At 38.9% G+C, this 18,433-nt stretch overlaps 1 protein-coding gene across 1 annotated transcript; it reads left to right on the forward strand.

The window, feature by feature from the left end:
* The first annotated feature begins 11,903 nt into the window (after positions 1-11,903).
* On the forward strand, positions 11,904-17,872 carry krt78.4.L (keratin 78, gene 4 L homeolog). The gene is made up of 9 exons (XM_018245554.2): positions 11,904-12,393; positions 12,543-12,763; positions 12,875-12,935; positions 13,811-13,906; positions 14,498-14,662; positions 15,507-15,632; positions 16,015-16,235; positions 16,722-16,756; positions 16,843-17,872. Exons 1-9 carry the CDS (start codon positions 11,959-11,961, stop codon positions 17,058-17,060), a joined length of 1,578 nt encoding a protein of 525 aa, XP_018101043.1. The 5' UTR covers positions 11,904-11,958; the 3' UTR covers positions 17,061-17,872.
* Positions 17,873-18,433: the final 561 nt, after the last annotated feature.

Genomic DNA, 18,433 nt, shown 5'->3' on the forward strand with positions numbered 1-18,433 from the left:
TATTCCACTCAACGTTTCGATCCCTCACAGGGATCTTCGTCAGGAGATTACAAACAAACAGCCAGACCCACTCCCAACCCAGAATTCAAACCCCCTGGCCGTTTATTGGCGCCAAAATTGGTTGCTAGGCAACCACCAAGTGGTGTGGGGAAGTGTATGGACCCACTAGGATCAGTATAGGAAGTGAGAACATCGTAAACAGTATTAGTAGTGCTGGCCAGTGTAGCCATGTGAAACAAAGTGAGCGAAGTTGGAAAGGAAAGAAAGTTGCAAGTTAAAGAAATGCCTCCGTGTCAGTACAAAACCATTCCTGTGGACAATAACCAACAGCCAATCACAGCGCACCTAGGTATGAATTGTCCAATCAGTACACAGTGTAGAGGTGGGTGTGTGCCTCAGCGCTCTAAGACTGCTGTACGCCGGTCTACGCATTCACAAGGGTTACCGGGGCAACCGGATGACACCAAACCGTATTGAGCTGCGTTGGTCTGACAGGAGGAGCCGTGTCAGTTTGTGTCCAGCCTATCGGGGCTTGGAAGGAAACGCTGGGAACGCCCAGCAGTACAGGCAGTGTCTGCATGCTTTAAAGCCCTAGTGAACACTGTGGCTGCAGCTTGCTTCAAACTGATTTCTGACTACAAGCGCGGTTATCCATACACTGTCTTAAACGACCAAGCCAGCTTACTTTAAATTCGACACGGGTACTTTCATCATACCCCACATAGCACTGTGTCACGGATCAATGTCGTTCTCACTTAGGTATAGGTCCAATGGTTACTGACCTGTGCGGAAGCAGGGAAAAGAAGAGAGGAAAAAGATGATAAAAAAAGGTTAAAAGCAAGTTGCAGGAGCGAGGAAGGAAGGAAGAAAAGAACATAAATGCGGTTATAGTGTCATATAGTATTGAAGTGGCCATAATCAAAGTCAATAGGGCCCAGGGTCCTGCTTTCGCCATATTTCACTATGTAGCACCTGTATCAAAGGAGGGAAAAACTACTTATAAGCATTGGCGACAGGACCAAATAAAGGCATCTATGTCCAATATTGCAGGGAAAGGAATGGGATCTATAGTACAGAGTCCAATGGGTCAAAGTTTATAAGAAACACCCCAAAGGGAGTGTTTCATTTAGTCCACGAGGGGTCACCGTGTCCAATCGCTGAATCCATTTTGCTTCTCTCCTGAGGAGGGCCAGGTCTCTGTTGCCACCTCGAGCCAGTGGTGGTTGGTGGTCTATCGCCATGCAGCGGAAGGTGGGCAAGCCATGTCCCATTTGTAGAAAGTGCCTTGCAACCGGTTGTTTGGCTGAGTTTTCTTTGATCGCCTTGCTGATTGCTGATCTGTGGTTAGCGATCCTATCTCGTAGAGGGGTGGTAGCTTTACCTACATAATAAAGTCCACAGGGGCAGGTCACGATGTAGACCACAAATGATGTGGTACACGACAATCTATGTTGGATCTTAAAGCGCTTGCCTGTGTGTGGATGAGGGAAGTCCTTCCCTATCAGTAGAGACCTACAGGTAGTGCAGTCTGGGCATCGGTAGCAGCCCAGCTTCTGTTGTTGGCTTAGCCAATTAGGGGTTGTCCTAGATTTATCAATAAAGTCTGTTTTTACCAACAGATCCTTGAGATTATGGTTTCTGCCATGGCCGAAAATGGGTGGTGGGGCTTCAAAAAGGGACAGGCCATTATCCATGGCAACGATGGGCCAATTCTTTTGTATACTGTTCCTCAGATTATTATGTAGGTAAAGCTACCACCCCTCTACGAGATAGGATCGCTAACCACAGATCAGCAATCAGCAAGGCGATCAAAGAAAACTCAGCCAAACAACCGGTTGCAAGGCACTTTCTACAAATGGGACATGGCTTGCCCACCTTCCGCTGCATGGCGATAGACCACCAACCACCACTGGCTCGAGGTGGCAACAGAGACCTGGCCCTCCTCAGGAGAGAAGCAAAATGGATTCAGCGATTGGACACGGTGACCCCTCGTGGACTAAATGAAACACTCCCTTTGGGGTGTTTCTTATAAACTTTGACCCATTGGACTCTGTACTATAGATCCCATTCCTTTCCCTGCAATATTGGACATAGATGCCTTTATTTGGTCCTGTCGCCAATGCTTATAAGTAGTTTTTCCCTCCTTTGATACAGGTGCTACATAGTGAAATATGGCGAAAGCAGGACCCTGGGCCCTATTGACTTTGATTATGGCCACTTCAATACTATATGACACTATAACCGCATTTATGTTCTTTTCTTCCTTCCTTCCTCGCTCCTGCAACTTGCTTTTAACCTTTTTTTATCATCTTTTTCCTCTCTTCTTTTCCCTGCTTCCGCACAGGTCAGTAACCATTGGACCTATACCTAAGTGAGAACGACATTGATCCGTGACACAGTGCTATGTGGGGTATGATGAAAGTACCCGTGTCGAATTTAAAGTAAGCTGGCTTGGTCGTTTAAGACAGTGTATGGATAACCGCGCTTGTAGTCAGAAATCAGTTTGAAGCAAGCTGCAGCCACAGTGTTCACTAGGGCTTTAAAGCATGCAGACACTGCCTGTACTGCTGGGCGTTCCCAGCGTTTCCTTCCAAGCCCCGATAGGCTGGACACAAACTGACACGGCTCCTCCTGTCAGACCAACGCAGCTCAATACGGTTTGGTGTCATCCGGTTGCCCCGGTAACCCTTGTGAATGCGTAGACCGGCGTACAGCAGTCTTAGAGCGCTGAGGCACACACCCACCTCTACACTGTGTACTGATTGGACAATTCATACCTAGGTGCGCTGTGATTGGCTGTTGGTTATTGTCCACAGGAATGGTTTTGTACTGACACGGAGGCATTTCTTTAACTTGCAACTTTCTTTCCTTTCCAACTTCGCTCACTTTGTTTCACATGGCTACACTGGCCAGCACTACTAATACTGTTTACGATGTTCTCACTTCCTATACTGATCCTAGTGGGTCCATACACTTCCCCACACCACTTGGTGGTTGCCTAGCAACCAATTTTGGCGCCAATAAACGGCCAGGGGGTTTAAATTCTGGGTTGGGAGTGGGTCTGGCTGTTTGTAATCTCCTGACGAAGATCCCTGTGAGGGATCGAAACGTTGAGTGGAATAAAGCACAACTTATCTGCACTGAAAAACAACCTGTGAGTGTCGCTCTTTTCCGCAAATATTTACCCACGTTGGCTGGCACCCAGGACCTGACTGAGTTAACGGAGTGCACCTTTGGATTTCGTATATATATATATATATATGTTTGCTGGGATTCCCGACACCTTCTTGCACCATGGGAGCCACAAAGCAGCACCTCCACAGGGACAACAGGCATCAATCAATTGATTTAATCCTATGGTCTAGTTACAGGCTCTTGATTATAAGAGATAATGATAGGAATGTATTTCATATAACCCAACACGATATGTGCAAAGCATAATCACCATCCCACCAGACATGCTTTTTGCTATAGGATAGGATACATGGGATATATCACAAGAAAAATAATCAATGATCCAACCAGGGGTAGAGGAGGCAGGCTTAAATGGCCCCTTATAAGGGCATTGTCTGCAGTTTGGGTGCCAGAAACTAAAACAGAGGCAAGAAAAAATTACAGAAGATAAACATAACTTATTTTAAAGAGACTGCTATTGAATATTACTGTTGCCATTACAGACCCTGGCTGAACAATATTCTTCTTGGACAGTTCCTTTAAACTGACTTTTTTTATACAACACTTCAAACTGTACTTTTCCAGTTGAAGCCACTTTTACCAACTTTCAAGCATTGTACTTTTATATTAGATGCATGTTGCTATGTGCTTCACTGTGATCACCATACACATGTAATGCTATAGTAAGTGGAATGGCACCTTTATCTTTAGCTATATTTGCTCTGGATGAAACTCAAGACACTCAGGTGTGTGCCGTTGCAACGTTGTGGAGGCAGGGAGTAGTGCAACTGTAATCTTTACAAAAATGGGCACCAGTGGTTTTTATAACTTTACTGATTTTTTGAGAACATAGTCCACATAGAAGTTTATAAGAATTAAATGCAGGAACAAGGAACATTCGTGGATAGCCATATACTCACAGCACCAATAGCCAGTATGTATCTCCGCAGGGTAAGAGACAGAAAACACAATGTAGACAGAGGGAATTCTAGCTTTCAGCCTTTATCCTAAGTGGAACCCCAAGGGTGTCTCTCTAAACCCTGGTTCTAGACACTTCCTCCATACTTCTGGACAATCAGTACAATGAATACTAGTTCCACTAACACTCCTCCGTGGAACATGTCCTGCTGAGATAAATAGCCCTGACTATTTGTCACTCCTAGAGTTATCTATTAAGATAAGTAGTCCTGTCCTTTCTAGACCTGACCTGTCTAGGTCCCACTACACCCTTCCTGCCTGCTCAGGTAAGGGGACTGGCAAAATGGACTCTGAGCACATGTGTGCTCATCATATATACTCAGCAATGCTGCCTCCCTCCTAGGGGTCATGCTTTGATCCAGGAAGGGGTATATATCTCTTGGATCCCAATTGGTGGAGGCACCTTGATTATGTGTACCAAAACGAACTAAACACTGTGATCTGCTGTGTCTAGGAAATTGACGGGGGAACCAACTTATTAATGAAACTCTGATTAGGGGCACCAAATGTGTACCAAAATTGCCCATCTCTCTCACAAATACCACATGGTTTTGTCTTATCACCATCAGGTAGGAGCCATGTTTAAGTTAAAGGGTCATCCTACTTTACAAAATGGGGTCAGCAAAGGGTTACACTATCATAAATTGATGATAGAATGTTAAAAGAAACAATGCAAGAACAAATGTGGAGTAAATACCAAATGGCAGAAATGACTTCCTTCAAAGTCCGAGCATGCTCACCCTGCTGACAAATTTCATGCAGATTTTGGCAACTTGTATGCCATGGCTAAATTATTCTGACTATGAGTTGTATGTCTGTTGAACATCCATCTCATGCTAAGTAGAGGCCCAGTCTTTAAACCACTGCAACAACAGAATTTTACCATTTATTGTGACAAATTCAGAAGAATTTATAAGTATTGTATAATTTCAGTAGGATTGCCTGTAAAACTAGAAGTGATTTAGACATCTTTGCAACTCCATGTAGTCTGGAATTAACTATAAAATGTTTACTAAGGAGTGGTTAGGAAGCATAACTGGAGATTAAGTGCTTTGTTGACAAGAAGGAATACTCCCTCCAGTGTTTACCTGGATACAGTATAAAATTCAAGAACTATAATGTTACACAGTAATACTAATATAATGCAAAAGAAAACATGGGGTTCATACAGGACCACTTTAAAGCCTAGGTTTAGTCCTTGCAGTCAACCCTCACACCCTCAAATTTGGTGCCAGCACTTAGCTCATACAGTATAACCCATCTCAGTACACACACAACATTTTTCTCAAAGGGGATCAAAATAAATTGATGTAAACTTAGAGTACTTTTCTAAGCACTTTTGCAATTTACTTTACTTTTTTTAATTTTCATGGTTTCTGAGATGTGAACAGTTTTATACAGTTTTATACTACTAGGTAAGCTTTCAACTCAACCGTTCTCTATGAAGGCCAAGTGCGTTAGTGACCCTAACTGTCTATGCGTTTTCTGCACTTTTAGGCAAAATTATATATTGAAAGGTCAAGTTCATGATATTCTGCAAAGTCCCAGAATTCCTGCCAAACAGAAAAGCAAATATTTACTACTATATTGTTCTCTGTGCTATGTTTTAGATCATGCTAAGGAGCACACCACACTGTGACTATACAGATAAAATCAATAAACACATTGACCACTAGTGTGGGAACTAAAGTGCATAGTACCTGGGTACTAGGAGAAAAAAGTATTCTCCTGCACATGCAAAGAAAGAATCTGATAAGCAAATGTTTGTTACATATATGCACATCCATCTAGTACAAGTTCACAGCAGATGTTACATTATACCCAAAGGGGCAAATTCACTAAGATTCGAAGTTGCGCCAGGCGCAACTTCGCCGCACTTCGCCGCACTTCGCGCACTTCGCCAGGAGTAGTTTCGCCAGCGCTCCGCAAATTCACTAAAATCCGAAGTTGCGCTCAGGGGTAGCGTAAGGTTGCGAAGTTGCGCTAGCGTTGATTCGCTAAGTAAAGCGAAGTTACGCTAGCGAAGGCTAATTTGCATACGGCGCGAAAATTCAAATTTCAATGGAGGAATACGTATCAGCACTACAAATGGCTAGAAAACCTTCAAATCATCAAATAAAAATTTTATTTTGCCCTACACATATGCCCACTGTCTAGGTAAGTTGCCATGAGTCAGGAAATGTAGGGGGGAAGGAGGGGAGCCCCTAAAAATTTTTCGATCTTTTTCAGCCTATCAGCCATAATGTAGAAAACACGCCAGCGTTTTTTGGGACTTAGAAAAATTTTTGACTTTTTTTGAAACAATCCCTATCTATCTGTCTGAGGTGGCGAAGGAAGTCTAGCATAAAAGGTAGCGTTCAGTACACTGCGCGTGTTAGTGAATTTGCGTAGTTACGTCGCTAGCGAAACTTCGCCAGGCGTAAGGGTGCGAAGTAACACTAGCGAAACTACGCCAGCGGTCGTTAGTGAATTTGCGCAGTAACGAAAATGACAAACGCTAGCGAAGTAACGCTAGCGTTCGGCGCTTCGGCGCTTAGTGAATTTGCCCCAAAGAGATTTTCTTCCAATTAGACCTCAAGGCTGTTTGGGAGGTGAAGAATTTAGAAGTTTACCATGTTAATGTGCCTTGAGGTCTAATTGGGAGAAAATGTCTTTGGGTACAGTACTGTAATCCAGAATTCTCAAAACCTGGGGTTTTATGGATAAGGATCTTTCTGTAATTTGGATCTACCTTAAGTCTACTAGAAAACCATGTAAACATTAAATGAACCCAATAGGCTGGTTTTGCTTGCAATAAGGATTAATTATATCCTAGTTTGGATCATTTACAAAGTACCTATTTATTACTATAGAGAAAAATGAAATCATTTTTAAAAATGTAGATAATTTGAATAAAATGGAGTCTATAGGAGACAGCCTTTCCATAATTCAGAGCATTCTGGATAACAGGTTTCCGGATCACAGATCCCATACCTGTATAATGCGACATCTGTGTAAATCTGTGTTAGATGAGATAATCTTTGAGTGCATGTGCCAGTGAGCTTGAGATACTAAATATATATTTATTCTAATGACACCAGGTCATTTACTTTAACACCGACACAATTATTTAAAAGTGGTTCTGCAAGTTTCCGGCAGTTGAAAAAAAATAAAATGTGATTGTGGCTGATTTTCTCTCCAGTTTCAGCTACTGTTGCTTTTTATGGTGAAATATAACATTGGGTTTGAAGTCTGTCTAAATTCAATACACAGCTTTCTAAATAGGACTTTGTTCAAATTATTGGTACATTTTACTTGTTTTCAACTTGTCTACCGGGTCAGAACTGTAGTGAATGAAACAGCGCCATCCATTGTATGATGCTTAAAATTCCTTTATTAGTAAAATGGCTTTGATCTATGACAAATTGCAACATGTCAGGCCCTTTTGCAAATTGATTCAGCAGCTATGCCTGGTGTTTCACATGGTAAATGCCTTAAATATTACATTTTTAGAATTCATTTAATATGACTAAATATAGGACTAGCAATTTACACACATAATTGTGCCTTCATGTACTATGCATATATAATTACAAGGAAATGCTTGATAATAATACAAAGAATTCCTGAAATGACAGGAAAGGCTCATCCGTGCTCCCTGAATGATGCGTGGCCTTGAGCTGGGAGGGGTACAGGAGTAGGTGTCTGCTATTCTAATTACTGCCTCTGTCTTTACGTACTTTAATTAGTTATAATGGGTAATGATAACCATTTTTATCTTCTTTGCTACAGAGCTAATAGTTTAGACTTTCTCCCTCGGCAAACTAATTAACTCATATGGTTTCCACTACCACCTCTATGCTGAAGATACTCAGATTTATCTCTCATCTCCTGATCTCAACCCAGAACTCCTAACTCGGATCTCCTCCTGCCTGTCCACTATCTTTACTTGGATATCACAACACTACCTAAAATTAAGCCTCTCTTAAACGGAAATGGTTCTCTTTCCTCCAACTAACACCCGTAAGATCCCGAAAGTATCCATCATAGTTAACAATTCCACTATCACCTTGTCTCCCCACGCCTGCTGCCTTGCGGTTATCCTAGATTCTGCCCTGTCATTCACTCCTCATATCCAGTCACTTATTAAATCATGTCACTTCCACCTAAGGAACATATCCAAAATACGATCATTTATCACCCAAGATGCCACCAAAATTCTTATTCACTGTCTTGTCATTTCACGTCTAGACTGGAGGGCCGTTCACTAGTTTCTTCTGAGGAAATTAGCTATGTTGAGGAGATAGAAGGAAGAGTTGGCCTTTGATGTGAGATCCCATGCTAGAAACCCTGGTTCAATTTTTAAAGGAACAGTGTGAAAATAAAAACTGGGTAAATAGATAGGCTGTGAAAAATAAAAAAATGTTTCTAATATAGTTAGTTAGCCAAAAATGTAATATATAAAGGCTGAAGTGAACAGATGTCTAATAAAACAGCCAGAATCCAACTTCCTGCTTTTCAGCTCTATAACTCTGAGTTAGTCAGCGACTTGAAGAGGGGGCCACATTTCTGTTCAGTGAGTTTGTAATTGATCCTCAGCATTCAGCTCAGATTCAAAAGCAACAGATATGACCCATGTGCCCCCCCCCCTCAAGTCTCTGATTGGTTACTGCCTGGTAGCCAGGGTAACCAGTCAGTGTAAACCAAGAGAGCTGAAAAACAGGAAGTAGTCTTCTGACTGACATGTTATACATCAAATCACTCCAGCCTTTATACATTACATTTTTGGCTAACTAACTATATTAGAAACATGTTTTATTTTGCACAGCCTGACTATTTACCCTGTTTTTATTTTTACACTGCACAATTCCTTTAATGGTAACTCCTTGTGACCCTAGTCATTTCACTTACCCCCATATGTAATAAAAGCCACTAAGTTTGCCCAGGAGCAATAATAGCAACCAATTTTAATCAGTTGACCAGTAAATGCTACCTCCTTATTGGTTGCTATGGGTTACTGCTCCTTGGTGAATTAGGGGGTTATTTATCATATGTCTGAATTTATCTCAATATTTTCTGAAAAAACTTTGACCAAATCCGCATGGGTTTTTTTGTTTTATTTAATAATACACTGTCCTGAAAATTTTAATGTGGGGAAAATACAAAAAAAACTTGAAAAATATGAATCATATGAATTTTCCACCCAAAAAATATTTTTTCAGTTTTTTGCCCGAAAACCCTGAAATCATTGGATTATTGTGCAAAACCCAGCACAGATTATAAATTCTTTGTGACTCCTCCCATCGACTTATATGCAACCTTGGCAAGTCTGAGATGCCAGAATTTCAGACTTTTTCCATCCTTGAGGAGTTTTTTCCACTAAAAATTTTATAGTAAAAAAAAAAAATTTTGATGGTTTTTGGCAATCGGAGTTTAGTAAATAAACCCCCTTTGTGTCATTTATTACATAACCCCCAAAATCTCTTGATGTCCCAGCATACTGCCTATAATGGCTACCTTGCTTGCTATAAAGAGCTTTGAGTCCCATAAGGGAAAGCATTGTATAAATGACTCACTTCCTTTAGAGGTAGACATTCTTACACACTTAGTAACCCTTTTTTAATTAAGAGACATGATGTGGAAGAGGGGAAGGAGGGCATCAGTGCGGTGACACAGACATTAATATAGGCAAACTACCATGAGAGGAATCAAGCAGCCTGGTTAATTTAAGTTGCATTCATTAACCAAGAACATTCATTGAACACACCCAAGGAAAAAACAAATTAAGAAGAATTGTTTTATATTTACTAGCAAGTGAATAATAGCAGCTAAAGCTTCTAGATAAATTGGCACTTCATAAAACATGAAATTAAAGCTGTGAAGAAACATTGTACTTGTGGATGGTTGGTAGCTCCTATACCAAAATTATAACATAAAATAATAAATATAAAGAAAATTAGGGATGCACCGAATCCAGGATTCGATTCGGGACTGGGCCAGGACTCGACCTGAATCTCGGCCGAATCCTTCTGCCCGCCCAAACCGAATCCGAATCCTAATTTGCACCTGCAAATTAGGGGCAGGGAGGTAAATCGTGTGACTTTTTGTCACAATATAAGAAAGTAAAAAATGTTTTCCCCTTCCCACCCCTAATCTGCGTATGCAAATTAGGATTCAGATTCGATGCGGTATTCGCCCAAATCTATTGCGGCAGATTAGGGGGTTCGGCCGAATTCAAAATAGTGGATTCGGTGCATCCCTAAAGAAAATAGTAGTGATCCCTCCCTGGAATTGTGGAAATTGTGGGGATTGTGCTTTAAAACAAGCGAAAAGCGATTTGCTGCCGGAATAAATTTGCGAAACCACGGCGAAAATTTGATAGTGTCAAAAAAAATGAACGCCGGCTGGTGTCCAAAAAACGTCAAAAACTGAAAAAAAAACGTCAAAAACTAAACGCTGGCGCTGTTTTGCAAATTTTTCACCATTTTGCAAATTTCACAGGAAATTCGCAAATTTTTTGGCGAAGCGAAATGGCCCAAATTTGCCATCACTAATTAACTACACACCTGCATTCTCCTGCCATTTTTCAGGTCAGTTTCTAAACTTAAGAACAATGACATATGAAGGGTTTCCTCACTCACAGAGAAAAAACATTCCCTGAATATACCTTGCTGGAGCTGTGGGTATAGCATTTAAATCATGTAAATGCATGCGGAAATGCATCAACAGGTTCCCCCAGGCAAAAAAGCTTCTCCTTTGCCATTGCCCCAAGAATCAGTGGTGGTAATCTGCTCCAGGATAATGTTGTTTAATTTTAGTGGAGTGACAATTATTCTGAGAGGGCTGGTTTCATTGTTATTTGAACCATTTGAGCAATTCTATTTTCCAAGAATCTTGGCACAGATGCTTATTTGCTGTTGATTTTTACTAAACTCGCCACCTATGCAGACAGCAAATATCCATATTAATATCGTAATTTGTAGGCTATGGTGTATGAAAAAAATACATCAACAAAGGTAACTTGAAATAAAATAAAGACACAATGAAAACAACAATGAACAACAATGAATGTTACATTTGGGGTAATTTATCAACACTGGGCAAATTTGCCCATGGGCAGTAACCCATGGAAACCGAACGAATTGCTGCACTCATGGTTCTACTTGCAGCTGACTTTAAAAAGATATTCACTGATTGGTTGCTATGGATAACTGCCCATGGGTAAATTTGCCATTGTTGATAAATGAGCCCTACTGTCCCTTAATCTCTGCTGAAACAAACAAGGCTGAATGCAGAATTTCTAAACACACATTCAAAACTAAGCTTAGTGTGGTGAATATGTGTCATTAACCCACTGCACAGAATCAAGAAAAATGTACATGAAAGAAATATACTCTATTTTCAGAATTAAATTTTACTTCCTTAAGTAAAATCCCTTTAGAAAACATGTATTATAAATAAATGTACATTGACCATTGCTGTATGGCACAAGAGTAAAACCATGCATTGCACATACTTTATGTATGTATAAAATCCCTTTGCCCTGTTTTGATATACTTTATACAATATGGTAGATTAAATAGCTTGAAATTAGAGTATGTAAACACAAAGAGACGCTAATAAGTTTAATTTACACCTGTATTTAGCAAGTGTAGAAGGATTGCCTGGTGTCATGATTGCCAAACCCATCCTCATTGTGTTAGGAAACCAAGCCCTCATCTAAAGCATATAAAAGGAGAACTTTGGATTTGTAATTGTGGTTAATTGTTCTCTTGGGCTTCCTGTATTATCAGTACTGTACCTAGCTGTAGATCTAAAGAAGGAACAATGAGCCAAATCCGAAAGTCTTTGGGCAGCAAATCTGGATCATGCAATGTTCGAGGCTACACAGCTTGTTCCATTGGTGGAGGATTTGTAGGGCCAAGATATAATTTCAGCTCTTTATCGTCTGCTGGAGGCAACCCCATCCACCACAGCAGTGGAAAGCTAAAATCCACTGGAAGCCTATATTGTTTAGGGGGTCACAAAAGGACCTCTATCAGCAGTGGGAGAGTCCTTGGGTCCACGTTGGGTACCAGCAAGAGTTTTGGAACCGACACCTTTCCGATATGTCCACCAGGAGGTATCCAACAGGTTACAGTCAACCAAATTCTCCTCCAGCCAGTAAATGTAGATATTGACCCAAATATCCAAAAGGTGCGAAGTGCAGAAAGGGATCAGATCAAGTGTCTCAACAACAAATTTGCAGGTTTTATTGACAAGGTAAGTTGTATATATTGGAAATAACAGTAAGGTTAGAGCCTCAAAACATCAGTTACTATTTCTAATTCAAAAAATGTATCAAGTTTAAAGGAATATGTTGTTGAATCTTTTATTTGATTTTCTTCTCTTTCATAATCCCTTGGCTTTAGGTTCGATTTCTTGAACAACAAAATCAGATTTTGGAAACTAAATGGAACTTTTTGCAAGAAAAAAGCCAGAAACTGTGCTCTAGGAGAGACACTATTAAACCATTGTTTGATGCCTACATTACCAACCTTCAGAGACAACTGGAAGGATTAAAGAATGAAAAATGCCACCTAGATGGGGATCTAAAGAATATGCAAGATGTGGTGGAAGAATTCAAGTGCAAGTTAGTTCAAATCCAAACTTTTTTTTGTCAGGAATATTTGTCTAAATCTGTACTCACTGTTTCAGTGTTCTTCTTTATATGGCAATGACCTATGTAACCATTTCCTAACAGATATGAAGAAGAGATTAATAAGAGAACATGTGCCGAAAATGAGTTTGTGGCCCTCAAAAAGGTAGATTTGAACAATTTTAATGAGAATATTCATGAAAATGTCATTATCTATCTGAATGCATATAACAACGAATCTTGTGTTGTTGACAACTTATTCAAGGGTCTCCATATCCTTATAGAACCTGAAAGTACATATGCTGTAATTTTCTACCTGTTGCTTCAACGAACATACGTAGAGGAAAAGTACTTTATAAATGTTTAACAAGCTTTCAAACACATAAATTATATATATAATTGTTCACAATGAAATCATTAGCATTAGAGAAATAGTACCATTTCTTTTTATTGCTTCGCTGCATGGATTGTGGTGATAAGAAACAGTTCCTATTCCCATTGGCTAATATTAGTGCATGTCATTTGCTTATCATTATTTATGATTTTGCTTTTTAAAAACAGATTTATACGTTGACCATAATGTATACCAATTATAATGTTTTAGTCCACATGTTTGTACATGGACGCTCATTTTATGGCACCAGCACACAAGAAATTCTGGAGCACACAGATTTTTTTTTTTAAATTAGCAACACTACATTAAAAGTCAATCCAATCTACAATGAGTTATGACAAGCAAATATGATGTATGATTCAGTTATTGGTTATTGGTGAATTCATAACTGGGTATTTACCCAGAAATGCTAGCATGTCTTGCGCTTAAAGCTGACTCTGTTGTTATCTGTGTTTTGGTTCAGCTAAGAGCTGCTTGCAAGACAAAAAGTTTTTCTTCTTACGTTTACTTCCAAACATGTTTATATATTCAACATAGGTTGAGCTAATAATAATTTTAGGCACCACCACTCACTATAGTAACTTTGACCAGTCTGTGCATGTCTAGTAGATGTTTTAATAATGTTATTCTTTTTTTCTTTTTTAAAGGATGTGGATGTATTATACATTAAAAAAGCAGAGATGGAGGCCAAAGAGGAATCCTTGGGAAATGAGATCAGCTTCTTGAGGAGCCTCTTTGATGCGGTACTAAACCTTCCTACATAGAGCAACTTCATAGACATATTTACTTATTAATTGTCCAGTTAAAATATCTTCAAACGAGATAACATTCTATTTCCTTGAATAACAGTGTTGAATAGTTTCATAATATTTTTACTTTGGTGGATTTTGAGCTCATGTTTTGCTTATAATTGAAAAAAAAACAGTATGTGGACCATGTTCTGGTTCAGTAAAATTATATTTTTATCAGTAGTTCCATTGTCCAACAAACATCTCATGTCAATCAAATCTCAAGAAAATACATGAGCTCTATCTAGGGCCTTTGGTTGAACAACCCTGACTTACTATGAAGATGAGAGAAAGCAAATATTAAAAAGAGTATGTCTAGCTATTGCCCTTACTTTATATATACCCATGCAATAAAATAAATTAGCAGATTGTAAAACAGTAAATTCCAAATAGAAATAGATTTTTCCCAGAGAATTTCTATGTAGCCTACCCATTATGCTTGTGTTAAAATTAAATCTAATCATTATTATGTTAGATCAATAGGATTATCATTATTATATTGCCATGGACACAATTTTGAAATAAAATGTGGGCCTTTTCTTACAGGAACTAGCAGAACTACAAGAATGTCTGTCTGATATTAATGTTGTTCTGTGCATGGACAACAACCGGGAATTGGACCTGAATGGCCTCATTGCAGAATGCAAAGCTCAGTATGAAGAAATTGCCATCAGAAGCAAATCTGAAGCAGAAGCTGCATATGCCAAAAAGGTTAGTCCTACCTTCTTGCCATAACCCACTCCAGTCTTCTGATTTTATTCATCTTTAGCCTTCCACATTATGTCAATTGTACCTAAACCATGGAGTAGACAAATGGAACACAGAGGTCTGTCTGTCTTCGATACATGAGTTTTCCATAGATCACTATGGGAAATGTGAAAGATGGACTTTGGACTAACAGTTTTTATTGCTTGAATTTGATCATGTGCAGTTTGCTTTAATATAGAAAAATGCTCAGACATCCATCCACACAGACAACTATCATTGTTCTGTTGGTTGGGGTCAATGGCATGAATAAGTAGTTCTTTAATATAACATTGACCAGCCAGCCACGTCTACATCTTTTGTTGCTCTTGAGGAGAGGGCCATACAAATCTGGAATATGAATAGTAGTGGGCCTTAATAGAAATATGTGTAATAAAAATAATTAAAAACAATACGTTTATAGTCTTGCAGAGCATTTGTTTTTTAAATGGAGTAGCAAACCCCCCACCTCCCCCGCCATTGGGAAGCTGGAAAGAGTCAGAAGGGAAATAATAATACAACTATAAAAATTAAATAATGAGGACCATTTGAAAAGTTGCTTAGAAATGGCCATTTTATAACATACTAAAAGTTAACTTAAAGCTGAACCACCTATTAAATAGCATGGATAAAGTTGACAGCAAATAAGGACATAATAAAAAAGAGCTAAGATTATAACACACTAACAATACGAAATTAGTTCCTTGCTTACATTGTTTTGGGCTTTTTATGACTGCTTCAACAGTGACAAAATGAACAGAACAGAGTGTGTTTACTATTAACTCACTGGTTTTTCCTTCTCCTGCACCAGTTCCAACAACTAAAGGCAGCAGCAGGACACCATGGAGACAATCTACGAAGCTCAAAGACTGAAATTCAAGACCTGCATACCATGATAAAGAGACTGCAGGCAGAGATTGAGTGTGTGAAGAAACAGGTATACACTGCACATAATATTTATGAAGATATAAATGTCAAAAGATATGTTTTTAGAGTATGAATGTGCAATCTGATGACATTGTGCAGGTGGCATAGAAGGCTAGAGAGTTGAGGACCTGCATGATAGGGCACACATCATGCATATGGGTCAGAATGAAGAAAAATTGATGGTATAACATCATATAAGTATTTTTTTTTTTTACATATGAAGGGATGTGAGTGTTTGAAAGGAGTGTGTGGTACAAGAGGCATGAATATTTATTTGTAAAATATATGCAATATATGATTTTGTCAATTATATGGGAATACATGCTTTTATTATATTAAGGGATGGGGATATTCAATGACAGTGACACTTTATTACATTATTTATCCTCAAGATTGCTGCTCTGCAAGCCACCATTTGTAATGCTGAATCCAGAGGTGAGGCTACTTTGAAAGATGCCAGATGTAAGATGTCAGAGTTGGAGGCTGTATTACAGAAAGCCAAAGAGGACTTGGCCCTTCAGTTGAAGGAATATCAGGAGCTTCTCAGAGTCAAATTAGCACTGGATGTGGAAATTGCTACCTACAGAACTCTTCTGGAGGGAGAGGAGAGCAGGTTAGTATCTGTGTAGTTAATAAATTGAGAAAGTAATTATATTCTGCTTTCACATTTGCCTGCTCCAACTGATTTACAGAATTTAAAGATGTGCCATATTTTTATTACACAGAATGCAAACATGTTGAATATAGTGACCTTGTCCTGCCATTATAAGTGGTGCATGGTCATAGAAAAGATGCTTCTAGCAATTGTTTTAGGTCCACCTCTTTTTACAGATTTGTTTTCCAAATAAATAACAAATATACAATACAGTTACACATTTTGGCAGTTTTAAAACTAATTTAGAAACAATAGGTTTGTGTTTGTGCCCCTTTTGCAGTACTAAGTAACTACATCTGTTCTGATTGGCTTAAAGGGAACATGCATTGTTGATGGCTAATAGGGGTATATTTCTATAGTAACTACACAAGATTGATCAGCCCTAATTAAGAACAGTAATATAGCTCCACAAGCAGTCCGTAATCTTTTTATTTTTACTTTTAGAATGCATGGAGAAATAACAAATGATGTCAAAATATGTAAGTATCGTTATGGTCTAATCAGTCAAGATAATTTTCAGCAATATCTTTACATAATATTACATGTTTACTTCTTTTTTTTGCAGCTGTGTACACTACTGGAAAGCTTGGAAGCTCAAACGCTGAATGTATATCTTCATGCAACTTGAAAAACAGTGGAAGTATCCTTGCAGGAGTAGAAGCCCCCAAGTGTGCCTCTGTGTGTGCTCCCAAGTATACCCCCAAGTATGCCCCTGTGTGTGCCCCCAAGTGTACACTGCCAGTAAAACCCTGTGGGACCACCTGTAGCAAACCTGGCTATTAGATATGTAAAATATACTTTAAAAGACCCCAGTCAAAAAATAATCAACCATCTTCAGCAACTGCTGACTCTCTGTCTGCTTTTCTCAGTTTAACTCATTCACATCTGTTTTCCTAACCAGACAAATACATGTGTCATTTGCAAATAACCAGTACTCTATTTAACCTGATCTAAGGTATATCCCAAAAGTATGATGAATATGTAACAGTAACTCTGCAATAATGTTCTGTAAACTATTATATTTATTATTATTTGGGACACACCAAGAGTAACAAATGTCATTTCATTTAATCCTAATTTTACAGTCTTGTCTTGACCATCCATACTCCCATACTCAATATTTAATTTTCACATATATGACACTTCATAGCCCTATAGCATATATGAGTTATCAGTTTGGGGTCTTGTTCCTTTCTATGGACACTTAAAAACTCTTTGACAATGTCCATAGAAAGGAACTCTTTGATGTAGTGGATCAGACCCTGAACAACTTATGTTTCTATTATATTTACTGTTCGTTGGGCATATGCCATATGGCCCATGTTAGTGAATGCCATAAACTTCTTAATGATTTAACATACTGTAGATTATCTTGGATGATCAAATGCTGCTCCAAATTGCTATGTGATATGTGCTATGTGATATAAACAATTTGCTGTGATATAAATGGCCAATCTTCACCTAATTGTTCCTCTATGAAAATATTTGTATTATCTTTGCTGCAACTGATGGGGTTTCTAATTGTGGGAGAAGCACTTGACGCTACACTGAAGTTGGTTTAGTCTGTATCTCTAATAAACTGCATCTGAAAATCATTCTGTTGTGTCTGCATTTCATTGCATTAAAACTAACCCTTGATAAGCAACATCAATTCTAATATTAAATCCAAAGTGGACCTTAAAGAGTGGATTGGTTTTGCCTAGTCATTTAAAAATTAGTAAAGATATAAAGCATTGGTAATTAAATTGCTTTACGGTCAGGACAGTGAGGTTGTGGAATGCACTGCCGGGTAATGTTGTGATGGCTGATTCAGTTAATGCCTTTAAGAATGGCTTGGATGATTTTTTGGACCGACATAATATCAAAGGCTATTGTGATACTAAACTCTATAGTTAGTATAGATATGGGTATATATAATTTATGTGAATGTAGGGAGGGGTGTGTGTATGGATGCTGGGTTTTCATTTGGAGGGGTTGAACTTGATGGACTTTGTCTTTTTTCAACCCGATTTAACCATTAACTATGTAACTATGTAAGCACTAAGAAGGGTTCCAATGAATTATAAAGGGCAGAGTGAGCCTCTGTCCTCTGTAGGGTTGGACAGAGGATCTTTTTGGTCTACCTACTGCTTCCCAATCACAATGGCTTGCTTGCT

This window comes from Xenopus laevis, chromosome 2L (genome assembly GCF_017654675.1).
Source record: "Xenopus laevis strain J_2021 chromosome 2L, Xenopus_laevis_v10.1, whole genome shotgun sequence".
NCBI lineage: Eukaryota > Metazoa > Chordata > Amphibia > Anura > Pipidae > Xenopus > Xenopus laevis.